The sequence below is a fragment of the Alligator mississippiensis genome, chromosome 4 (genome assembly GCF_030867095.1).
Source record: "Alligator mississippiensis isolate rAllMis1 chromosome 4, rAllMis1, whole genome shotgun sequence".
NCBI classification, from domain to species: domain Eukaryota; kingdom Metazoa; phylum Chordata; order Crocodylia; family Alligatoridae; genus Alligator; species Alligator mississippiensis.
This window is the reverse complement of record NC_081827.1, coordinates 116,676,643-116,703,918: the sequence shown is the minus strand read 5'-3', so window position 1 is coordinate 116,703,918 and position 27,276 is coordinate 116,676,643. Positions and strand designations below refer to the sequence as shown.

Below are 27,276 nucleotides of genomic sequence, written 5' to 3'. Positions count from 1 at the left end.
CCCCCCGCCTGGCAGCACTCGGTGAGTCAGGGCTTTTTTTTTCCAAAGTGCCAGGAGCTGGGGTGGGCAGAGCAGCCGTTGCCAGGCTGGGAGAGTGGGTGGGGGATGAGCCTGGCCTGGGTGATTTGGAGATTCAGCCGCCGAATCTCCGAATCAGATTCAGCCGAATCAATTCAGGACAGTGATTCGAATCACCAAATCGAATCACTGTCCCCTGAATTGGCCAAATCCGAATCGAAAACTAGCCCCTTTGCACAGGCCTAATGTCCACAGCTGCTGTCACTGATGATGAGGACTATGAACTGCCATATATCTTGCTGCTGGTAGGAAACAGAAAGAAGAGACAACAAAGAAGGTTGCCTATTTGTCTCTTTGTTACTCCAGAGCAGAGCTTGTCAGAGGTAAGATGAACAAAAGTCTATCACAAACCCATTTCTGTGTGAGCTCTCATCTTCCTTTGGATAGTTATTCAGGGTAAAGAAGCATAAGTGTGAACCTAAGCAAGTGACCAGTTCCACCTGACACTGATAATACTTTTTATGAGCATTTAACACAACCAGTGTCTTTTATTAATTAAAAAAATGTATTAAATACTGATGAAAGATGCTATATCACTGCTGCACCTGTCCACAGGCAGATTCTCTCTCTCTCTCACCCCTTGCAGATATGCCCTAAACCCTCAGAGAAAGAACATTAGGGATCAGAGGGACAATTCATTGATCGTACTCACTTAATCCTTAGTAAATATGTGTGTAAAAATGTACTTAAAGGAGAACGACCTAATATGGATTCAAACAAGTGATCTACCACATATACAGGAGGTTTAAGATCCCATTATCAATGTAATGAGGTAGAATCATAGACGAGGAGGGCTGGAAGGAACCTCAGGTGGTCATCTGGTCCAACCCCTTGATCAGGACATTCCCCTCCCTGACTAAATCATCCCAGTCAAGTATCTGTCTAATCTGCTTGTAAAAACACCCAGGAGATTCCACAACCTCTCTGGGTAGCCTGTTCCAATAAGTTAGCTAGTCCTGTACTGCTGATTCTATTAAATGGGATATAAGAATTATTTTAAAACTTTTATATAGTATCACAAACATATATAAAGATTCACAAACAAATCAGTAATAATCTAAATCAGTAATAATCTGAACCTTCAGTCCCATGTACCAGAAAGACCTGGAGGTAACATCATTAGTATTAAGTGTTTATATTGTGGAAGTGTGAAGACTCCATTGTGACAGACCTGCTTCAAACAGCTTATACTAGGAAGCTTCACAGGTTTAAGGCACCAAGACCACAGATGGTAACCCCCCCCCCCCCCCAACTATTCTTATGCACCTTCCATTTATAACTCACAGCTACAGAATAGGACTTTAGGCTATGATAATTATTGTGTGCTAATTGTTAAACCTTAGTCTGCAAAGAAAATGAGTGATTGAAAGACAGACTGTTCTTTGACAGATGGCTAGAGGATGGACTACATTAAAGCAGCTCAAAGCTTTCTGGATTTACATTAATTTCAGTGTGGGTGCTAGCAAAACACATACAGCAAGGGCTTCTCTGTGACTTACAGTCTGAACACACTGGCTGGCACTCACCACAGCACATCTGGATTTTGTTAGACAACCTTCAGCTCTGTTTTTTGCATCGACCCTGGCCCCCTCATCTGAAGCAGCCTCCCAACCACTGTTTCACCATGAACTAGTCAAGGAGACAAACTACCTTGGGAGCAACTAAATTGGGACCACATTAGTTGGTGACCCTCACCCCGCAATTCACCTCCTTTCCCTCTGGTGATGGAGGAAATCCCTCATGGAAGCTGACGACCAATCTGAAGCAGACAGCACCATTTCTTGGAAAGCCTAGTCAATGCTGAATGCTTTGTTAGGAAATGGTCTCTATACTGAGGCACATTCCTGCAGTGCAGGGCCTAGAGGCTTTAAATTAAAACAACATTGATGCCATATCCTCTTTCCAAAATGGCTCTCCTTCATCCAAGCTTTAATACACACACTTAAAGAAATTAAAGCACCAAAATGTCTTTGGCAGGACTCCTTCATTCTCTGTCACAGTAACACACTTGCAATTTGAGCGGGTGGGAATATGATACAGTGTGGGAAAGAAAGAAAGCAAAAGATGAAGGAGAGAATTACCACAGAAACCCTCTGAATCAATGCATCTTTTTGCTTTAATGAATCCCTATCTGTCTACTGAGGTATTTTAAAATACAGGAAAACCTTGCAAACGTGAAGGGATGAAGAACTCAGGAACTGCTTGTTAGGAAGTAAATTGGGGCTTATATGTGGATTCAATTGTTTTGGAAATTTACATCAATTTTAAATTGACATGCTTTTTTCTTAAAAAGCCAATGAGCTTACACATTACCAGTGGGTACTAAAGCAACTAAATGATTTCCTTCAAAGGCCGTAGAATAGCACAATTTCCATTCTACCAGGGCATGTTAAACCAATCCATTAATACTTACTAATTGCAATGGAGACACAACACTGCTTCCTTCTACGGGAAGGCTCCACCCAGAGCCCTTCAAAGGAATACAGGGTTGGAAGGGGCCGCTTAGGCCGTCAAGTCCAGTCCTCTGCATTTGAAGGCAATTATTTGTCCAAGAAATCTCCAAAATCTGCCATTTTAAACCCCCATGAACAACTATAAGGCACGATACCTGAAACAATAAGAGCACTATACAACAGGGTGTGTGACATGGGCCAGATTCAGATTTGGCCCAAATCAGGGTCAGTGATTTGATTTGTTGATTTGGATCACTGTCCCCAATTCAATTCAGCCAAATCCAAATCTGAAGATTTGATGCTGATTCAGAGAATCAGCAAGTTGGCCACAGAATTGAATAGGGCCAAATCTCTGCTGAATCATCGCACAGCCCTACAACAGGGCTGTCCATACACCCTGCAGGCTGCACTAGCAGGGGCCACACCAGTGGAGCCCATGGGTCCCTGAGGCTGCCCACTGCATACCCCATTGTACTGCTTACCTGGGCACCATCCCTGCCCAAGCCCTCCTCCCTGCCACTGCATTGCACCTCAGGCACCCCAGATCCCAGGCTCCCCCAAGACCTTAGCACTGCAGTGTATGCTGTGCTGCACCAGGGGGAGCTGGATGGAGTGAGAGCCTGGACTCACCCTTAGCCGGGGTCAACAGTCTTGTTCCTCAGAGGAAGACAAACCCTCCCTCTTTCTTCCCCACCTCCCTCTTGAAGCTAGTATCATTCACAAGGAGAAAAAGATTTTGTCCTGGTCACAAGTGGTGACCAGCAAAAGCCCTGAAACATGGGATTGCTAGATACCTTCCATACCACCAAGAGAACTACCTCTAGTTCCCAACTTGGGGACTGCAAACACATAAATTCACATATCACATACACTGATTGTTGATTATGGACCCTCTCTTTCATACCAACCCTCTCATAAAGTTATCTATTTCAGCCCTAAAGTGATTCAGGTTCTTTGCTCCCACAGCTTTTCTTGAACAACCATTCCAAAATGTTACTCTTCTGATATTTAGAAATTCCCTAATTTCCAATCTAAACATTTGTCTGTAGGCAGTTTGTAGCCACTTGATCTTGTGCTGGTGTTGTTTTACATCTTAAAAGCTTGTCTCCTTCCCTAATATTCATCCCAACACGCTAAGAAGTACTTCACACCATGAGTAAACTGGTAAAAGCTGACTACTCACCCTACAGTAACTGGTGCTCTTTGAAAGGTTCTATCCTCATGGATTCCATTCCTAGTGCACATGTGCTCCTTAAACCAGGAAACCAGAACCTTTTGGTCAGTGCTCATCAGGCCAGGTTTTATCTATCCTCAATCTTTCACACTCCCAAACCCAGAGAGTGTTAAAAGCCAGGGAAAGTCCAAATGCCTTGGTTGTTTGCCAAAGAGAATACAAATTATAATGGACATTAATACACATATAGATACCCCACTGTGAAGAACACCAGTTAATGTAAGATGATTAACTTGTTTTTCCTTCAGAAATTATCTGTGTGCAGTCCATTCTTGGTGAGCTGCAAGCAGTGAACTTAGGCCAAGGGGTGGGGTACAGAGTATTAACCAAGTAGTGAATGAAAAATTGCTTTACCATGACTGCTTCAGCCCTGGATGCATTTCCCTAGTACCAGCATTGTAAATGTAAGAATTGAACTGCAGGTGGCAGCTACACACATTTCAGTGATGACCACATTCTCTAAGAAGCTGCTGTGAACCCTGGTAGAATGAACTTTGAATTGTTAAGAGGACTGAGTTTAGCTATTTTATAATACATCCTAATACCTGCTGAAATCCTTGTGGATAACTTCTGTGAAGCAACAGCTTTCTTTTTGGCTCTTTTGGCATAGGCTATGAATAATTAAGACGCGATTGTGAATGGTTTAATTTTATCTAAACAAAAGATTGCTCTAAAGACATCAAACAAGTTCAGTTTTCTTCCAGAAATATTACCATGCATTTTGGGATACAAAGCCAGTGAAATAATAGTCTGATTAATATGAAAATCAGAAAATATTTCATATAGGATTCTTGGATGGGGTCTGAGAGAGAGATCTTATCCATTTAAAAGATGGTGTGTTATGTACCTGCTGTGAAACCTTTTCTGAAATAATGGCCACATAAAATGATATCTTAATTAAAAAAATGATATAATGATCCTGAAGCTAATGCTTCAAATTGAGGAACCACCAGACCAGTGAATACAAATGTTAAGATACCACAAGGAAGGATGTTCTCTCACTGGATAGAAGACATACTAATTCCTTTACAAACCTAAACACTATACAGTCTGAAAAACTGTAATTTCAAATTAGAGAATGATAGGCAGTTAAGTGAACTCCTACAAAACTATAGTGAAAGTCCAGATTTTAGTAAGAATACTCAATCCATAATTAATGAAATCTCTGTTAGAAAGGGAGAAGGGTGATGCTGCTTTGTCCAAATGGTAATTCTTTTCCATCTGGAACTGTAAGACAATCTTGTGGGGTCCTTTCACATATTAACTAGATTTTTCTGGATAACCCTGGAATGAGATTTTCCCTTAGTAGTTCATCAGAAAGCATTCTAACTGTAAAGTGAAGAGATGGTGGGTCTGGATCAAGGGTCTTCTCAGTTTTTGGCAGATGAAGCCCAATGCTTGTAGTATAGTCATTGGAGTTTGTGGCAAAAGTTTTAGGAGGTCTGAAAACCAAAATTGTAGACAAGCTGGTGCTGTTAATATCAGTGTTGCAGCATTTTGCTTAAGACTTCTTAAAGTACTTGCTATTAAATGTTGCTGCATTCAGTGTTGCATTTGGTGTTCATTTCCATCACAAACAAGTCTATGGCTGGGCAACACCATTTCTGGATAACCAAATATCTGACTTCTTGATAAACAGTTTGAGGTTGAAAAAACTGACTTCTCAGCCAAGCCACAAGGGTATTCACAAGTCAGTGTTTGATACACATTCCAGCACATATTCTGTAGCTGGACCACTTCCTGATGGAAGAGATGATCTTGCTTTCCACTGCCTCATATATAAAACACTGCAGTGGTGTTGTCTGTCAACACCTCTATCATCTTGACTTGGATTACATGTAAAAATAGTACATACACCAGATGTACTGCTCTGAGTTCCAAGACATTTATTTGTAGGCAAAATTCATCCCTTGACAAGAGACTTTAGACTGATGATATGTGCACACCCCAACACATTTTGGAAGTTTCTGTCACCACTTTAACATGAATTAAAGGAGTTGAGAATGGAACACCTTGCATATGATATTCAGGGTTTTTATGAATATAGAGAAGAAAGTATGTGCTAAGGAACACTCAAAGGAACATCTATATAAAAATCACAAAAATACAGAGATGGAAGGGCTTCAAGAGATCATTTAATCTAAACCCTTCAACTAAGGCAGGATTGAGTATACCTAGACTGTCTCCAGCAAATGCTTACTTGGCCGGGCTATTAAAAACCTCCAATGAAAGGGATTTCACAACATTCCTAGACAACCTCTTCCAGAGTTTCACTTTCTAGCAGATGTTGTGCCCTGCAACTGTCAGACATGAGCTTATTGTTGTTTGAGGATTTTTCTGTAATAGGTTTATAATTTTTGTTATAACCTCAAATTTGAATTATGGGAGAAATGCTGACACTGTGGTGGAATCAAGAATAACTTTATAAATTCTATTTTCTTTGATGGCATTAGACGAGATTCTTCCTGTTTACCCTAAACCTGAGGATGGTAAACATTTTAAAATGATATTGTATGTTGCATGAGACTTGCTGAGCGAGGTTATGCTGAGTCCTTCAGTTGTCAAGAGAAGGGTAAACACAACTGCTTTGCATTTTGGGAAATGTTGCCATGATGGTGAGGAGAACTCTGCGTTGTAATCTGTGTATTCCCACAACAGATGGTATTTGATTTCCTGTGAGCAGGATGGATCAATACAGGAAAATTTGTGAGACGGAGCTTGAGAGCTGCAAACTAGGGACTAGGGAAGGAATTACTGAGGCTAGGAATGCTATTCTCAATCTGAGTTGCAAATGAATATGGAGGTTACTTACGCCCGATTTTGTTTTTCAAAATTTTTTTTTGGCTTGGGGGTGGGGGAGGAAATCAGGAAACTTTTTAAAATCTGAAATAGATATATGAAGTTTTGAGAAATAACAGAATCTCCTCATGAGATCTATGCTTGATAAAAGATGGGGAGGGTGGATATGACGGGTAGAGAAAAAAACAAGATAGAAACAAACAGATATGTAATCTGAGTAATTTTGAGTACCTGTTGATCTTTTGTATTATTGTTCCTGGCTTCCCAAAAATAAATCAGATGGCCTCCAGACAGGATGGGGAATGGAAATAGACCCAAAAGGACCATCAAATTTCCTACCAAATGGTTTGGGGGCAGATACAAAGAAGTAGGCACAGAAAAAGCCAAAGGGTGCTTCTTGCAGAAGCACTGCTTCTTTCTTGGAAGTTCAACTGTGTATGTTAAGAACAGGAGCAAGGTTCAGATATCTGTCTCAATTCTGATTGCTAACTGTATTGTCTCCTTTTCAGCTGAGGTGTGTATATAAAACTAATCTTTAAAATGGCAAGTGTTGTTAAGAATATATAGAGCACGGGTGGGCAAAATACAGCCCACGGGCCACATTCAGCCCATGAGGCCATTCTATCTGGCCCGCGGGGCCCCTAAAAAGATTTGGAAAATTAATATTTCTCTGCCCTTGGTTCCTGTCAAAAATGCTGGAAGCCCCAGCTGGGGTTTCTGGGCTGGGAGCACATGGCTGCCCCAGCAGGAAGCTCAGGTAAGTGGAAGGGGGGGATCCTGGACAAGGAAGGAACGCAGGGCAGAAGCGGCCCCTCCCCACCCATGCCTGGTGCCCTGCGCTGCGGCTCCTTGCAGCCTGCGTGGGGCTGCCTGTGCCTGGTTTGGACAGCCCCATACAGGCTGCGAGTGCCTGCAGCATGGGGCACCGGGCGGGGGAGGGGCCACTTCCTCCCTGCACTCAGCTTTTCCCTGGGCTCCTTCCCTGCGTGGAGAAAAGTGGCCCTGTGCTGCAGGCGCTCGCAGCCCATGCGGGGCTGTCTGGAGCAGGCACAGGCAGCCCCAGACCAGCTGCGAGTGGCTGCAGCGTGGGCTGCCGGGCATGGGGGCAGGGAGGGGCTGTTGTCTCCGCGCCCCCCCCCCACGCACTCAGCACCACCTTGTAACCTGGCCCCACTGCCAGGCTGGCACTGGGGCGGGTTAAAAGTTGGTGCTGAGCATGGGGAAAAGTGGCCCCTCGCCTACCCCATGGCCAGGAGCCCCGCACTGCAGCCACTCACGGCCTGTCTGGAGCTGCCTGTGCCTGCTCCAGATAGCCCCACGATCCAGATAGCCCCACGATAGGGCTGCGAGCACCTGCAGCAGGGAGCGCTGGCCATGGGGGAGGTGAAGGGCCACTTTTCCCCGTGCTCAGCACCAGCTTCTTCCCTACTGGCGAGCAGGGAGTCAGAGCTGTGTGCTGCCCCCCCACTGTACCGCGGGGCTAGGGGGCACTGAGTGTGAGCGGGTGGGGTGTCAGTGGGAGCATGGGGCCTGCACCGGTGTCCTGGGGCCAGTGCCGGCTGGGCCCAGAGCAGGGTGGCAGGACCACGGGGTCCCAGCTGCCAGGGGCTCTATGGAGCCGGGACAGCTCTCCCCTCCTTGCTGGTGCATCCGAGCCCAGCTCCACGGACCCCTGCCAGCCTGCGCCCCACTTTGGGCCCCACCAGTGCTGACCCTGGGGCATTGGTCCCAAAACATTGGGATGTTGGTCCCAAGATGGTGACCTGGGGGCAGGGCACCTGTCAAGGGATGGGGCACCTCTCAGGAGGTGGGGCTGCCCATGTGGCCCTCAACAGTCTGCCAAAACTGGGTAAGCGGCCCTCCGTTCAAAATAATTGCCCGCCCCTGACATAGAGAGAAGTAGTCTGAAGCTAGGCAGAAAGCAGAGTGGGGTAGCATCTTAAGGCATCTTCACATGTGCTCCAGAAGTGAGGGGGGCAGCACTTTAATTAGAGTGGCTCTGAGAGTTACTCTAATTAAAGTGCCCACAGTGTCTTGTGTATCAGCATCCCTGCGCTTCAAAAAGGCCGCGTGGACACTTTAACTAAAGCTTGCTCAATGAGCTTGATACACGAGACAAAGCTGCTAATTAGCATGCTCCAGCAGACCCGATAAATCAAGTTTGCTCTGACATGCTGTAATTACAGCATGTTGGAGCAGCATCCCCACACCTGTACAAGCACCTTAGAGACTACTTGGGCCATGAATGCATTTTGATTAATGAATCAGCTGAATGTTAATACTCAAAATCAAAAACCAAAACGCTGTACATATTGAATCAGCCACATATTAAAATCAAAATCTTCAAGCAGAGTCTATGTGAAGAAACCCTTTCTTCTGCCAGCTATCTATCTACTTTGGTTCACACTGCTTATGTGCATGCATATTGTCTTATATGTACACAGCTAGGTTGCTGTGCAACAGCAGGTAGCTGCTGAGCACATCATCTCTCATGGGATCAACCTACAAATAAGACCGAAACTACAAATAAGAGTGAAAAGGCATCAGCTTTTTCTGAAAGGTTAACTGTATTGTAGGAGTACCAGCAGTTGGGAAAGTGCCATCAAAGAGAAGCAATAGCAAAGCTGTTGTCTTGCAATTGTCTCAGCAGAATTTTCAAGTTAAGAGATAAGCTTGAATCCACTTACGTTGGGAACCTCAACGCCAACTGTAAATGCAAGAAATTGAAGAAAGACAGTGAAGTAGAAGAAACACTCCTGTTTTGGTTCATACCTACACAACAGCATAATGCATTAATCAATTGCCATATCTTTTGTCAAGAAGGCAATAAGATTGCCAATGATATTTTGGCATAATGATTTTAAACCCACTGTTGACTGGCTTAGCAGATGGAAGGAAAGATATTGCATCATGCTGAAAAAGTTGAATGGTGAAAAGCAGAATGCTGATGCAGAATGATGTTGGCAGAAAGATGGGTGTTATAGGTTTTGCCTGAACTGCTGCAAGAGTATTCTGCTGATGATATTTTCAGCACAGATGAAGCTAGCCTTTTCTTTCAGTCAGACCCTTGCTTTCAGCATTCTTTCCAGTCTGTTTGGGCTGGAAAGAAGGAGAAAGGCTACATTACACTGCTGCTGACCTGCAATGTATCAGGCAATGAAAGAAGACCATTGGTTAACAGAGAGTCCATGATGCTTCCATAGTGTCAAGATTACTCATCAGAACAAATAAAAATGATGAAATACAAGCAGAATTTTCATGGAATTGTTAAATGGATGAGAACTTTAACTTACAAGAAAAGGTAAGAAATTGTTTAATCATTGGATAATTCTACTGCACATATGCCAAATGTAGTATTACAGAACATCAATTATTTTTTTCCTGCCAGCATGTCCTCATTCATGCAGCCTCTTGACCAAATAATTATCAAAAACATGAAGAACAGATACAAAAAATAAAATCATGTCACAAAACACTCATGGAAATTGACAAAATAAAAAATGTCGCTGTTGCCAATGGAATGATGCTTCTGGGTGCTCTTCACATGCCAAGTCATTCTTGGGACTCTCCTAAAGCTGATACCATTCATAATTGCTTCCATAAGGCAGGAAATACTAACATGATTTACAATATATATGAGGAAGTGGAAATAGTTTTCCACCTGAAGAAATTCTGCTTCAAACCTTCAAGGAATGGGTGGGCATTCACAATGGATTGACTGTTACTCCAAAAGTGAGTGAGCAAGACATCAGACATGAAATCCAAAAGCAACACAAGCTGCAAGAACATCTGAGATGAAAAACAAGAGAAGGGGGAAGCAATGCAATAACCTTCCTGTGCAGGATGCTATTTCTTTTTTTGTGGGGAGAGGGTGAGGGGCTTTGGAGCAAAGCAAAAGTACAAAAGAGAACTACAAAACATTTTATACTTTAGAAGAGATAGTGTTAGATTTCTGAAAACAAAGCATGGTAATATACTGTAATACTACAACTACCATAACTCAGACAACTGTAATTATACTCTAACAACAAATGAAAATCCAACAAAGTATCAAGCATATCCAGAGTTTCTGGATGGAACTCTGAACAGTCTTCTTACTTTGCTATTCCTTATTACAATCACCAGCTAACAGAATCAAGAGTGCTTTGTCCAACATGACTATTAACCAGCCATTATTATACAAGATTTTCAGTAGGAAAAAAGCCAGGAAAACTACCAATAGTGAGAACACTGCTAACTGTTGTCTCTCCTAGCCAAGAGTGATTGGAAGGAACTGAGAAGAGTTGTTTGCACTCTGGCCTTTTATGACTTTGGAGGGCAGAGGAGTAGGTTGAAGGGAGCAATATGCAGGCACAGGCTGACAGGAACTGTTAGGCAAAAGGTTCTGATTTCTGCTTCTGGTAGCTGAACAAATCATCTTGCTGACAGATAAACTGACATACAGAAATTTGCAGGGTGATGGCAGTCATTGGAGGCATGCAAGTAGCTGGCAGTGGAGTATGTGCTGTTATGGGAAATACAGCATGGGAGTGACTGAGGAGAAACCTACTAGAGACCAGTGGTGCTTAAATGACTTTTATAGCTTGCTAAACAGACTTTATAGGTCCCAAATCTTTTTCCTCAGTTCCTCAACTTTTCTTTTTCTTATTTTGTTTTGTTTTGTTTGGTAGACAGAGGAGAAAGGGAAGAGGGAAGAACCTTCCCCTGACCAGTGTGAGGTCTGTCAAATTGCCTACAACTATGGCTGTGGACAGATATAGCATTTGTAGTGTGACAAGTGCTGCAGCACTCTGAAGCACTAAGGAAATGTAGTGCTACATGTTTGGACAGACGTAATGCCCTGCTGCACCCTATCCCCACTCCGCCAGAGCACTACAAAGTTGCCACAAAGGCATGCAGCAGCACACTCTCTAGCCAGAAGGTGTGATAGAGGGGTTGCTCAGCCCTGCAGCTTGGCTCCCCTCCTCCACATAGGGCAGAGAAAGGATCTCATCAGTGAGCATGCTGCAGACCCCAAGTTTCCTGAGGGTTGCAGTTCTGCTCCCTACCCCTCTACCAGAGCCAGGAGACCGAGACGTACAGGGCTTTTTGGTCTCCTGTCCTGATGACATCTAAGTACCTAGGGCAGTGTTCATTAACTAGCTACTCTCTCCCTCCCCTCCTGGATAGAGAAAACAAAGCACTGTGGGATGCTGGGGGACAAAGAGATAACTGGTCCCTCTAGTGTTCACTGTCCACATGTAATCCGTAGTGCTACAGAGAAGCTGCTGTTTCATCCAGCAACATTTTTGTTGCACATCTGACATTTTGTAGCACTACAGGACACACATGTATTTGTCTGCCTAGACCTTTTAGCGCTACAGGTGTGTTTACAGCACTACACGTTACATCTGTCCATATGCTACATGGCATTCCCGTGTAGTGTTTCTTTCAGAACTGACAAACCAGTTTAGAGGGTGGCAGGGTGTTCTCAACTTTACAGGAGGCAACATTCTCTCCCAGACCTCCTCCCTAATAGCACAAAGTATGGACCCACCAAAGGGTGTCCCTTTCATAAATACATTTTTACTAATTTAATACCATGGTGACTGTCAGTGCAGTGGCACAAAGAAATCCTTTGTGCTAAGATCATGCCCTCCCCACCATACTACCATGGAGTTTTAAACTGATGTTCAGATTTTAGAGTTTGAAGTATGATCTTCCATATAACAAATCAACATGCAGTTACTATCACTGAATTTAGTTCATGTACCTGCTTGTCACAACACACAATGAGGCTCCATATTATTAGTTTATAAAGGTATAAAGACCGGAGTAATTAAGCCCACACCAATACCCCTGCGGTCCTGTTCTCTCTTTTCCTGCCCCTACCCACCTGCTGCTTGAGCTGCTGTACCAAGCGGTCCTTCTCCCGTTTCAGTGCAGCCACTTCATCTTGAGTTTTCTTCTTAGAGGATGAAAGCTCCAGCAGAGCAATATTGGCATCTTTTTCACTGATGGCAGCAAGAAGGGCTTCTTGTCTGGAAAAAAGAAGAGCAGATTAATACCTAAGTGTTCTGTACAACTTAGGTCAGTGATTTTCAACCTCTGGTCAGTCTGCAGACCCCCAGGGGTCCACAATGTCTAAGGTCCACAAAAGATGATTATGATCAATCAAAAGTATGTGAATACATACATTTGGCATTCAAAGGAGTCTACACTTCCATTTGAGATGCTGCAAATGAGAAAAGGTTGAACACCACTGAGGTAGGGGAAATCTCTGTGCATGAGTTGGCTATGCCATTGAATGGCTATGCCATTGATGGGGAGTCTGATGCCAGGGAGCAGGATTAAATATAGACACAGATCATCAGGATGGTATCCACTTCTAGAAGACCTACCACATGTCAGACAATAGTGCAAACAGCTTGTAAAATTGTGTAATTTTTTTATCAAGACCATTGTCAGGTGGGATAGAAGAAGAGTGACATATGGAAATGAATGCACTGAATGTGTTCCTGTATGCAGCCTCAAAATTTCTTATCCATCACTGTATTATCTGAGCATCTGGGTTCTTCTGGCTGTTCAAAGAAAATTCCCATTACCCAAGTTATTCTAAGAACACACACATACATTTTGGAGTACAAACGACCTCTATATTAATCTTGTTAAATTATGTTGTCTATTCATACAGCTCTTTCTAGAGAAAGTTGGTGCATGCCAAGTTAAACAAGTTCATTTTAATAGGGCACAGTACTCCTGGAAGCAATTTAAGGTAACAGGAAGATTGAGACCCTTTTGGTTATCTGGAAAGTGCTGAAGTGGCCTGTGGCAAAAAACACAGTGGTTAACGAGACAAAAAAAGGGTACCCCCTGGTATCAAGGATGTTCTGACTGTGACTTCCCTATCAGTACACAGAATAATGATGAGCTTGTCTGTTGTCTGCATGGAGAGACTGAGACAAAGGTAGGTTTGTCCTGTGAGAAAATCACTGATAGCTCTCTAGAAATGGCAGGAGCTAAAATACTGATACAGGATGCCAAGGTCCAGGTATATGATAATTAAGTATAGAAATTTAACTTTATCTGATTTTCTTCCCAGGTGAATCTAACTCTCACACAGCCCTCTGAATATTGGGAGTATCTTGTACATACTGGAAGAATGGGAGACAAACATTACTATCCAGCTTGAGAAATATGAAAAATTTACATGCATCAAACATAGGTATATAATATTAAGGCACATTCGTGTTTATCTGATTTTCTTGCAATCATACTTTTGTCTTTTACTGGGCGCATCTACACAAGACTTTACCAAGCAGTTGACTAACTGCGCAGTAAATGTCTCAGCATCTACATGTGCACCTCTATTAGGGTGCATGAAACTAATAAACTCTGCAGCAGGGTAGGACTTACAAATACACAACCTACCCTCCTGCAGAGTTTTTTCATGCACAGCAGCGCATGTGTAGATACCGAGCTGGCTGGCTGAGGCATGAGGGTGCTTCAGTGCAGGGACTGCCTGCTGGTTAGCCCTGCACTGAAGCACCCTCATGCCCCAGACAGCCCCTCCACAGTACACTGAGCCCAATCAGAGCAGCCCCGGGCTGGCAGGCTGACCCCCGCCCCCCTCCCACCTGGGCTCTCTGTCAGCCAGCGCTGTTGCAGCCTAACTCAATGTGCTGCAGTCCAGGCATATGCATAAACTGCGTGTTCAGGAGCTTCCTGGGAGCAATAAACTACAGACCAACAAGCTTATTGCTCTGCAGTTTATTGCTGTGTATTAATGGAATGTGTAGACGCACCCACTTTGAACTCAAACCTAAGAAGGGTTGGGCCGAATCAATATTTGCAACAGCTTTGAAGGAAAACCCAGATGTTGTCCAATAGGTGTCACACTTCCCACTAAGTCAGTACTGTATCAACTTATCCCAAAGGATTCCAGTTTCTGGATGATATAAAAAAGGGCCTAACCATTTGTGGACATGTTAAAGATAGCATATTCCTTAAGAGCAAAGGTGTCCCAAGCAAAAGTCAATTTATATAATACTGTATTATATCTAAATTCCACTTGAACTTAAAGCTGCAGACGGGGTCACTAATGACAGAAATTAATTTCCATCACAATCTACATTTTGACCTTTCTGAAAAAAAGCTCCCTTTGCTAATCTGTTAATTGCAGTTGTAATGGGCTTAGAGTTGAAGTGTAAACATGACCCTTCCACAGTACAGCATGAAACACTTGCATGTGTTTAGGGCTTCCACTATAGAGATATGCTGATATCAATCCTATCATTAAAACATATTTATAACCATTTATGAAAAAATAAGAAAAATAAGGAAAAGTAATATAACATTTGAAATCTCAAGTATTGTGCAAAGCTTTCATTTTAACAACATCCTCCTTTGTTTTCATTGTAAACAGTTTTCCTAAGGGTACCCACTGTCTGACAGGTTTTTTTAGATGGCATTAAATATGGCAATGGCTTTCTTTTTTGAGGAGAAAAAGCAAAAGTTAGCTGAGGTGAGCTGGAGCTGCTGCTATTCTCATGGAAATCCCCTCCTATTTCCACAAACACACAGAGAATGGGATGCAAAGGAGGAACAATAATGGAAAATGCAGTTTCTGTCCCTCATGTAGGGATTTTTTCCCTCTGGCTGCTTGAGACACACAGGAACAGCACAATATCTTATCAGCTATTCTGAAATGTGGCTCATACCAGAATTAGGCACTACTTTTAATCGTCTTTCTAATCAAGGGATCATTGTAACATTATAAAATTAACAGCGTTGGCTAGTTAAATTAGATTCTTAATAAACAGAAAGCAAAGAGAGAAAAGAAAGGCGGGGGGGGGGGCGGGGGAAGACAAGGAAGAAGGAGAGGATAACAACAGGAATTCATTTCTCATATTCCAGATGTTATACAGAGAACCTAGCTGGTGGAGATCAGGATGTCACATGCATCCTTTTCTCTGGCTTAATAAAGTCAGAGCATCTTTCAGAATAAGATAAGAAAAGTCGATAATGTCATGATTGGTACCAGTGGCCCAGGAAATGATACAGAAGGCAGCCATTATGGTAAAGCTTGTATCTTCCAGCCCACACATCTCCAACCTGGCACCATTATTTTTTTTACCAAAGTCTCTTTCTTGAGGATGCTAAAAAGGGATTATTGGGTCGTCAACCCACTATTATTTTGTCCATAAAGGAGGCTTAATTTCTGACACACCACTTCTGATCTATTCATGTGCTATTTCATTATCCTTCTTAAACTAAACATGATTTCAGCCAATCCTTTGGTAGGATCAACAGAGGTTTTGTTTAAATTTCTTCAGTTTCCTTGTCTCCCTATGTACTTTTTTCTAAATTTTACATAGAAGTCCGCAACAGACTTTTATTACCTTGGACAACAAGAAGGATAAAACAGCTGCATGATGTTTCGCTGGTATTTTGACTGAGAGAGGAATTGATTCAAAAGAATGAGACTAATAGGAAAAGGCAGATATTTTATTTCAATTCATTTAAATATGCTCATCTAACACAGAGTTTAAAGCTGGGTCTTCAAAAGTAGCAGATTTTCACTACTAAGAAGGCATTCTAAAGTTTTTGTATCCCTTGAAATCACCTTTAGATTTAAGCTAAAGGCAACATTAAATTTTTAAGGTTTTTAAGTTGTAACAATTTCAGGAAGTAGATTTCCAATTCAGTCAAACTCATAAAGTGTTTGTGGCAGGAGAGGCCCTGGGGCAGCTGTGATGCCCCCTAGGCTTCCCTAATTCTGCCCATAGTCTCAGTCCTGTATATAACATTCCTGTTCATCTCACTATTCATTCCTTCATGTTCTTTTGACAGATTGGGAGGCTTCCCCTGAGTCCTGAAGTACTCTCACTAATGTCAAACCAACCTAACTGACCTCCCATGGCCTTCTGCCCACTAACCAAAACTCCATGGTTCTTCATGGGTGTCTCTTGAGTCCAGGCAGGCCTACCGGTGCCTGGCTGCCACTACTCTGAGCCGGTCACTATCCATGGCACTACTGATCCTAATTAGTCTTAAGGCTCTTCATTGTGGCCTCCAGCCTCGCCCATAGTCATGCCCATGTCCTGCAGGTGTTACTCTTGTAATTTGCCTTCCTGTATAGGATTTGGGCCTTGGCCTACAGATTACTCTGGCTGTACACTTTTAGCCTGCCCCACTTGCTTTGGCCTGACCTTTCAGTCTCAGCCTCTCGGCAGCCACAGCCTGCTTGTATTGCTTTCTTGTGGCTCAGGCTCTGGCCCTCGCAGCCTCTGACCTGCCTGTGCCTCACTCTCAGACTCTGACCTCTTAACCTCAGCCTGCCTATCTCCCTCTGTCTGGTGCCTCTGCCCCTGGCAGGGCTCAAAGCCTGGCATGCCTCTTAGATAGCCCTGTGTAGCCTCCTTACCACCCCTACAGTTACCACCCAGATTTCCGGTATAAAACTAAATCCAAAATGCAAGCAACCACTCAAAGTCCCCCTCTGGGCCATCATACCACCACCTCCCCACTCACTGGCTCTCTCAGCCCTGGGAATACCTGAAATGGCCTGCAGGCTTATGTCCCCTGGGTTACTTCCCTTCCAGTCACATGTTCTCCTGACTGGTCACAGTTGTGTCCCATCAACATCTAGAGCATCCTATTGCTGTTTCTTTGGCTAAGCTGCAGTAGTGCCCTTGCTGCCTAAACAGGGCTCTGCCCTGTTGTCCTATTGCTAGGCAGTTAGCCATGCCGTGGGCACTTTCAGCATATAAGTCTTCCCCTGCCTGGGGACATACCAGGCTCTCTACTACAGTGCTATGGATAAGAGAGAATCTATCTTGATGTCCTCCCAATACACAATGGAAGCTTCTTCTGTACTGGCTCAAACTTCAAGTATTTAGGCTATGCACGATATAGCTGAAGACCAAACTTCTAGAATTCATAGGCTCCAACTTAAACTACATGGTACAAGTGGTCCAAGGTCTGCAATCTATTGATGAAAGGTGAGCAAAACTAAAATCAAGGCTGCTGTGGGACACTACAATAATAAATGTCATGAGTTCTCAGCATTTTTTAAAACAATTGCAGTCTACCATTGTTATTTTAAAAGGGAAATATATTCTTGACAATAATGATAAGGTTTTTCTTTTTTGTTTGAGAATTTTGGTCCTTCGCTACTTGGAATACCATCTTTACGGATGGTTTAAGTAATGGGATATCTATTGCAAGAAAACTCTAGCAAGCATTGACGTAGAAATCAAAATTAATGTTGGTTCAGTACCATTGCTTAGAAAAATCAATTCGTTGTGAAAGCATTTGTACTTATCTGTTACTATTTCTAGCCCTGGTACTCTTTGATAGTCACATTAAAATACACAATTACTAGTACAATTTTGCATTTTCTCCAATTTTGACATACTTTCAACGCCAATATCTAAGAAGCACAGAAGTTTGTAATAAGGGGGAATCATAATGTAATCATCCGAGCATCATTTTAAAATTTGATGTCAAACAGGATGAGAAACAAATGTTACATATGGATATATAGCTAAGATCACAAGTTTTCTGTGATGCATAAAGAATTAGTTTCTGTTCTAGAGGTTTGAAAGAGATCAGAATTCAACACCATCACTTTTCTTTGGTCTTGCAGGATTTTTGGCATATTTCCAGAACTTGCTATATTAAGTCCCACACCTTGGTCCAGTGTGATTTTTATTCCATAACTGAAGGGTACCCATCTAAAAATATCCACTGACCACTTGGAAAAATATGTTAAGTGGGAAAATAACTTCTAAGGTAAAGGAGTTCAAGATGTCCCCATTATACATTCCTTGTTTGTTCTCCTGGTCTCAGTGGTTCTCAGACACAGCCAATCCCTCTTTGAAAGAATCAGAATCATTAGTGGTAAGGTTGCCCTCTAAGGGCTTGTCTACAGGTTAAATTGTATCTGACATCAGGATATGGATGGAAGAACAAGATAGACCAAGTTGGGAAGGAGCTTAGCATATATTAGGTTTTTCATGATAACTGTCTTGAGAGTCCACTCCTGTCCCCTACAAAAAGGTACAGCAAATTAAAGGGGGAAGAGGGAGACTTAACTGCATAACCATTTCTTTTGTGGGAACTGTTTTGTGTGTCAGTTCCCATCCCACGGCAGGTAGAAGCTACAGAGGAGCAGCATATCTCTGTTTCATTCAGCTGTCCAGGTTTAGCTTCCGTTTGCTAGTTCTGCACATAGAGTTAGTCTATTGTCTTGATTTGGACTGGCCCCAGATCCAGTATATAGCATATGCCCCAGACCTAACCCCTGTGCCATGTCCAACCTGCACCAGACAGGCTCTATGTGCCACATGCAGTGCAGTGTGACTGCAAAGAGACAATTAAAATATACTGGTGGGTAACTTCTTTCTTCTTTGAGGGCCTCCATGGATTCCCAAATATGAGCACAATTAATAAGCAGCACTACCTCTGATTGAAAGTTGGCAGAGATACCAAGTACATGGAGGCCTGAGGGCTCTTGCTTCCCTTGCGAAGAGGGCCACCTGAAATGCATAAAGCTTTCCATATATCCATCATCTTAGGCCTGCTCAGCAAAAATAAAAGTCAGTGCCTATGGGTAGAGGAATTCTCATCTAAATAAAGACTGTAGAACTGCTCTCCCAAATCAAGCATCCATAGATGATGTGAAAGTCCAAGAAGTAGTACTTGGTAAAGTATCAACTGAACCCCAAGTAGGTGTTCTGCAAATCTTCACAATGGAAAAATGACATTTATGTAGTAATTTGCACTGATTTTGTACACCAGGATGACATACACCAGGCTCTGGATCAGAGAGATTAGCGCTGGTATAGGTGCATACAACAGATTACTATTACAGCAGTTCACCACCAGACAGCAGGGGAGCAGGTAAAGAGCCCATTTATACCTTGACCACCCTAAGATTAGCTATGTACAACACAACATGTATATAAGTTTCCCAGGAGAATTCTACACTGGATTTTAATAAATTAGAGCAGCATAGGGCTTTCCTCCTTTTTACACTAGTGTAACATTTTGTATGCCATGTCCTAAAATAGTGGGGAGGGCCATCTTTATGGCAGGCATGCCACAAATGAGCCCCACACCCTCCCCAAGTACTATTCTGATCCCCTTCCCCTACCTGATTGCTTTCTTCTCCCTGCCCTGCCTGCTGCTGTGTTACTTGTCTCCTCTCTAATCTGCCATGTGTCACTTGTGGCATGTGCAACACCCCTGGCCTATGGTAACAGTAGCCCTAGTAAATAATGCCCTGTTCCCTTTCTTGTATGGAAACTCTGACTACAGTTAACATAATTCAATATGCAACATAACATATTTGGACAACCTATGAAGTGAAGTAGGCTCTCTCTTACAACTTTTCCCCAGATTACAAGTTATTAGTTGCCTAAAGTTATTAGTTGACTCTAGGTAAAAGCCTACAGTCCATTATACATCTAAAGAAAGAAGATTCATCTCCCTAGGTTAATGTGAAATTTGGGGGGAAAGACCAGTAAGAAAATGGGTCTGTTGATGAGAAAGCTGGCGATACTAGTCACTTTACGGATGCCATTTGGCTGTCAAGAGAGGATTATTTTGTCCTTGGGTACTCAAGGGAAAGTAAATGGATGATATTCCTTTATTCATTTCCCAAAATAAAATGTTCTCCATTTGTGGCAAAAACCTTGCACAATGACAGGTTTCTCAGATTTAAGAGGATGTCCTAGACCCAAACAAGAAGGTCCATATTGGCTAACAGATAAACATCTGTGTAGCCAGATGCTGTGATCCTGTATCAGTCCCATGACAGAGCAGATTTTCAGACAGGAGCAGGGAAACAGAGGGCCAGTGGATATAACCCAAGCAGGCTAGGATATAACTCAAGCAGGCTAGGATATAACCATTGTTGTCTTGGCCACAAATGTGCAGTCCCTGTCTCTCCACTTCATTTAGAATTATCCAATGGGTAAGAAGTATTTGAAGAAACATGTGGAGAAGGTCCTTCCTGCTAGCACAGGAGGAAAATATGCTTTGTTCCTCCCTACTCTGAAACAGAACAGGAGATATTTGGGGTTATTCCTGAGGGCAAACCTCTCCTACTGTTCGTCTTGCAGACAAACCTCTCCTACAGACATTCCTCACTTGTGGAGGAGATGGGTAAAGGCACATACATTTAAGTACTGCTTCTGCTGGTCTTGGCTTTGTTTAGTAAGAGAGTCTGACTGCACATTTTTCTTTTGTCAGATACAGAGCCATTGGATGAATGTTGTCCTTGCTTTATGAAAAAGAGAAACCAGTTTATGACGACTGCCAGCAACCTGACAAGTATCCATAAGACAAAGTAACAGGAACTGGCTTTTGGGAACAAGGCATTATAGATAATCATTTATTTTTCTGGCCACTGCTAGGCTGGAACAGTCTGCAGAGTGGGCCACAGTATTGGTCATTTGCAGTTTCTCTTGAATAGAGTATGTTTTGGTAGTAAGGGGACCCTTGTTCTTCAAATATTAAGTCTATATTCCTCACTTCTGATTCAGAGAACTGGAGCCAAGAATAACCTGTGCCATAATTCCCATAGCTATAACTCTAGTGCAGTATCAAAGGAGGGTGCCTTGCTGTATTTCTGCCCTTTGTAAGCTATGGTGGCTACTTTGAGGCAAAACTCCAGGATTCAGACAATAATATTCCAGAGGACATAGTAATTATAAAAATGAACTTTTTAAAGCAAGCTTGGGTCTGTCAATGTAAGCTACCATCATGATGCAAGCATACTTTAAGATTTTCCCTAATGACAGCAAGAATGGCTCAGGGTGCCAGAAGTATGAAAACTTCAGTTCCAGAGGGTTGGACATAGGCTTGGAATGGAGAAAAGGGGCTCACTGGAGGAATGAGTGTTATATAGATCAGTGCTGAGCCTTGGTAAGAACAGATCGTACAGTGAATGTGGATTGCTAAAATAGTACAATTTTTAGTAGGTTCAATTTCAGACTTCTAAAATTAGTGCTAGGTATCTTTTCAAGATTATCAATCATTCTACCTTTTCTTTCTAGGGACTTCATCAGAGTACTAGCTGTTTGGAGGGGAGGCTGTGGGAGGTCTTTTTTTCCATCTGCTTTAGGTTGCTCCAGGGTAGAAATGCTCAGCATTTCTTTTGTGCTCTATGGCTGGGCTGAAGAAGTTCACTCATCCACTGTATCCTTGGTGGTTCAGTTGCTTAACTGAAACTGAGGGTTGCATTCCTCCAGTGCCAAGGATATATGATAATGATTGAGAACTCCGGTTATGACAGAAGAATTCAAAGAAATGAAGGATCCCACACTGGAACATCTCTTTGAAGTCAGTTCTTCGGCCAGAATCGAGACAGCTTTGTCTACTTTGTAGAAATTTTTGTAGAAGTTGGCAAAGATTATTGTAGGTATTGTTCAAAACCCTAATCTTCTGGTGCCAAGTCCTATGCTTTCAGAGAGATCCTGATGAAGCAGGCCTGTAGCCTCAAGTGGCAATCTTATGGTGCCTTTGGAGTGAATACACAACAAAGAACACTTTGTGCTAAAGATTGTATCTCCTCCAAGCGCTCAATGTCTGTCTAACTGTGCAGACAACTGGACAAATTGTGTATTACTTAAATCCCTCATGTGGCTTTATCCCCATTGTAGATTTTGGAATTAAGGCAAAACTTTAAAGACCTCCTTTAATCAAAGGAAAAACAATCTGTAATTAACTACGTGCAATTAGAAGACTACTAATATATGCTATTAATATGAACTACAGAAAAAAGAGAACTAAATAAGAATCAGTAAAGCAAACTAGACAGAAAGGTTTTTCCTATTCTACTTATGACAGAAAAAGATTAACTGAAATAACTGGAACTGGTTGGAAGCTATTGTCCCTCATATATGCTCAGGAGTTGAACAGGGATGTCATTAGTCAGGGCTGGTACTGCTGCAATGGCTTTGAATGAGAGTTTTAGGGTGCTGTATGGAACATCACATAAACAGGAATTCAAAGGCCTTTAAAGAAGAAACATATGGCACAGAAGAGACCTCTCGTGCTAGTGTTTAATGAAGATGTTCAGGATTTGATGGTTATAGTACCCAAGCATTTTGAGATTCATGAAAGTATTTTTAACCAACTTGAAAAAAAAGCAAGTAATATATTACAGCTCACAAAGATTTACCCTGACATGTGCTGTTATTAGCATGCAAAACACCAGTATGGTAGACGTGAATGCTATAACTGCAATATAAAAAATGCTGCTCACCCTCGATGTATGAGAATCACCATTTTTGTTCCTTTTTTTTTCTCTCTGGTGAACCATGACATACTTTTGATAATGTAAGCAAGAGCCTTCCAAACTACTTAGTAAGCCTTAGCACTGAATGGTTAATACGTTGTATTCCTTGGATAGTGAGCTGGTAGCAGCAGAACTCCAATAAGAAGTGATAAAAATGATCCATTCAATTCACCACTGATGCTTTAACTACCAGACCAGCCAAATTTGCCCTCTGACCTACAAATCCTAATACAAATCAGGATGTCTTTAAAATTGTTCTCCTGCAGAACTCTGCTTTCAGCGAACTACAAACACTCCTTCCTAGGTCTCTCCTGGCAAGTCTCGAAAAGGGAAGGAGGCTTTTTGGTAAACAGAGTTGGAAAGATTTCTAAAAAGGATTTTGTATTCCAGAGCATACTCCTCATGATTGTGATTGTGGGGCACTGTATCAGTGGTAAAAGCAGAATGATAACAGGTTCCAATCAGTGCAGGACTGATGGTGTTTCCATTCTTTGGATATTATTTTACTTTTAATAAGTTTGATTTTCTTCATCTGTAGAACATGTATATATTGCAATAACATGACTGAAAGTTAAGATCAGCTGTGAAAGGTTTTACAATCACTGCTGAACTGGCATAATCAGAGCAATGCTGATCTCATCCAAAGGATCAAATCTGTTTTCTCTCCTGGTAACATACCATAACCTATAAACTCCAGTCTTACAGAAATCTCTGATTGTACCTTTGATTTTTTTCTATTAAAGGTCAATGACCTCAAACTGCAGCAGAAGAAAATTAGGACGGAGATTAGGAAGAACTTTCTGACTGTAAGTGTGGTCAAATATGGGAACAAGCTACCTAGAGAATTTGCAGAATCTCCATCTGTGGAATTTTTCAAGAGCAAGTTACACAGACACTTGGCTGGCATAGTTTAGTCAGGGATGATCTTGAGCAGGACCTCATCAGTTCCCTTCCAGCTCTACTTTCCTCTGATCCCGCCTATGATCCTTTTTGTAACTGATTTGCCATTGTAAGCAAGAGCCTTGCATTACTTCTGGTTGCCTCTACAAGCACCCCCTTCCTCCCCCCCTCCCCCCCCCCCCCCGCCATATACACTTCAAAACCATTATTCTCCTGTCATGCTAAGCACAACTTATTTCTTGCAGATAAGTCTCAATACAGTTTATTTGTTACACCTTCCTCTCGCTTTGCACAGCCGTGGTACCCTCGTGGCAGGAGTACTGTGCAGGCATTTTTATAGCCTCCAAATGGTGACAACAATATTTTGAACAGAAATATAAGGAATTGCTGGGCAAGCAGGATTTGCTAAAGCTGTCAGCATGAGGATTCTTAGGGAGAAATATATGTGAGAGCTGAGAACATAAAGCTGATAGATCTTATTTATTATTTATTAAAAGAAATTTGTACCAACTGTACAAGACAGCACCAAAAATGTCCCGAGTACCCTTGACAAACTCTTGTAAATACAAATCTACTCACCAGTTTACTCAGGGGGTGTACTCTCCTGGCTGTAACATAAGGAGTTTAAAAATAAGGCCCATCAACAAAATACTACCATTGGACTTCCAACCTAACCCTTCCAGCTCTTTTCAGGCCATGCAGTATGACCTGATGGTTAAAAAGTGAGGCAGAAACAAAATAAAAGGGTGAAACAAAGGTTTAGAGCCCTAGCAGGAAGTGCTCAGCCAACAGCCTCTTCTCTTTTATAATCAGTGGAACTTAGCTCTAATGTTTCTGCTAACTGTAAAAGTATATCATGAGGCAAGAGGCAGACTCATAAATGGGTAGGTGCCCAGTCATTAGAGCTTTACTGGGCAAAATTAACATCTTAAAATGAACCTGGTAAACTACAGGCAGTCACTGTACACATCTGAGCATTGGTTTAAAATGCTCATGAAATGACACCCTGCTTGACAAGTCAGCTGCCAAATGTTGATTATCTGTTTTCTGTAGGGATTAAGATGCCATGTAAAGCACATGGAAGCAACAAAATCCAGAAGTGGCAAAAGTATGTATGCTGATTGCAGGGTTTACATCTGAAAAAAAAACAAGAAAACTTCTTGCTACAGGGAAAAAAAATCCGTTTGACCATAGATGCTATTTGCCCTTCTACTAGCAACTAGGAGTCAAATTAAAACCTTATACTCAAACTCAATTCACAAACAACAGACTCATACATTGAACCAAAAGACAATACCATTCATATCATTCCTCTTGGTTGTTTGCCTTATTCAACTAGTATCATCTTTGCCTGGTCTAAGCAGAATTTTAGCCACCCACTTCTATTCCATGTTCCAATCTTCCCTATATAGAAAGTAATGCAAATGTCTGTTTTACCTGGAGAAGCTGAGATGGAGACAAAAATGGTGTGTGCAATCAGAAAACTAATCTTTTCAATCTATGTCTCCTCACTATCCTTCCCCGAAGCCTTCTATACATCAGTGGCAACAATTGCAAGGCAACAAAGGATCACCAGAAAAAAACCCAAAAACAAAACCATTTTTCCTCTCACTAGACCATACTGTCGTTTCATAGGGCATTTATGCATGTGCTTGGGAGGGGAAGGCACACTTTAATTAGAGCAGCTCAGAGAAACTGGGGAGCCTCTCAGATTAAAGCGCCAGAAGCGTTATGTGTATCAACATCCTCACACTGAAAAATGGCAGTGAGGGTGCTTTAACTAAAGCTCGTTCAATAAGCTTTAGTTAAAGTATTCCCACCTCCATTTTTCAGTGCTGGGATGCTGATGCTGGAGTCTGCTGGAGCACAGTAATTATTACCACGCTCCAGTAGACTCAATTAATCGAGTCTCCTCCTTCACCTCAGTGCACGTGTGTAGGTGGCTGTAATGGCTCTCTCATCACTGCTACTTCATGAAAATTCTGAAACCAGTGATTGTTAAATTTAGTAAGATAAAACAATTACTTGCATTGCTCTTTCTTCCATAATTTCCACATCTTTTTAAGCAGATAGCTCATAGAACCATTGATAACAAAAAAATGTTTTCCAGAACCTTTGTCCTTAACATATTCAGGAACATGGGCATACTTTTTATATTGCACTTCTCAGTGTCTCACCCCTGGATCTCCTTCTAGATTTCAGTTTGGTTTTACAGGTATGGAATATTGTAACTCAGATAGTAGAGGTGCACTGATGCATCAGTCCAATATCAGATTGGCACTGATATAAGGAAAACTGACTGTATTGGCAATCGGCTTTTTTTGGCTGACTCACATGGCCAATAATGTGGCCAATAAATTCCATGTAGATTTGCACAGCTTTAGCGCAGCATGCAGGTGGCCAGGAGCGTGGTCTGGTAGCATGGAGAGCATCTGCACCTGGCTGGTAAGTCTGTTGTGGGGGAAGGGGCAAGGGGGGGCAGATCAGGGCCCCCATGGCAAGGGAGGGAGCAGGGCTAGGGCAGGTGCAGGCACTGCCCAGCCGAAGCAGAGTGTGGGACTGAGTGGGGAGGGGGTGGTGGCTTCTGCCCCTATGCACACACACGCCTTGGAGGGCATGGGGCACATGTGCCCCCAGGTCTGTGTGTACGGCAAGGGTGGGCTGATGCTGTGGGCTGGGGTCAGGGCAGTGCCAGGCTGTTCTCAGAGGGTGGGCTGGTCCAGGCTGTGCTTGGTGCGGGCGATGGCAGTGTTGGGAGGGGGAGGACTGGGGGGACTATGGTGGATTTTGGAGTGACTGCAGCCCCTCCCGTAGCCCCCTCCCAGCACTGCTACCACACACCCCAAGCGCAGCCTGGCCCAGCCCCCTGCTGGGAAGAGCCCAGCACTGCCTTGGCCCCAGCTCGCAGCAGGCAGTCTGCCCTTGCCCTGTGCACAGATCCAGGGGGCACACCCCCCACATTCCTCCCCTGGGGGTGCGTGCAGCAGCAGGAGGTGCCCCCCCCCCGGTCCCTGTCCCCATCCCCCCTGGATGAGCTGCTTGCAGCTCCATTGCATGCCCTGGCCTGGCTGTGTGGTGCCTGCCCCAGCCCCAGCCCCTCCCCCATCACAGGGGCCTCAATCTGCTCCCTGCCACGCCACTTCCCTCCCCTTGCCCCTTCCCTCACAACAGACCTACCAGCCAGATGCTCCTTTCCAAGCTGCCCCACTCCATATCGGCAATCAGATTGGTATTACACAATATGGCTCGTTAAAAATCAGCTATCGGTATTGGCCAAAAAAATCTCTATTGGTGCACCCCTATCAAGTAGGTTTTTTGGATTCTAGTTCTGTTTATATTCCTTCACTTGGAAACATTGCTGCTAATTAATTCTTACTAGGATACAGTCAGATTTCCACATAGTCTTGTTTCACACTTTGGGTCAACAGGACACAGTGGCACATTATTTCAATAGACTGAAAGTCGCTACCACGTATTCCAATAAGGAGAAATGGTAGTGTCTTTCAGCTTCCACATAGATTCTT

At 42.9% G+C, this 27,276-nt stretch overlaps 1 protein-coding gene across 9 annotated transcripts in view; it reads right to left on the bottom strand.

Annotated features, from left to right (window-relative positions):
- Window positions 1-27,276, bottom strand: part of ERC1 (ELKS/RAB6-interacting/CAST family member 1) — a 490,045-nt gene that overhangs the window by 112,939 nt on the left and 349,830 nt on the right. For all 9 annotated transcript variants that reach the window (XM_059726510.1, XM_059726512.1, XM_059726507.1 and 6 more), the window contains one exon: window positions 12,440-12,584. In XM_059726510.1, coding sequence (XP_059582493.1) covers window positions 12,440-12,584 — 145 coding nt within the window. The remainder of the gene's footprint in view (window positions 1-12,439; window positions 12,585-27,276) is intronic.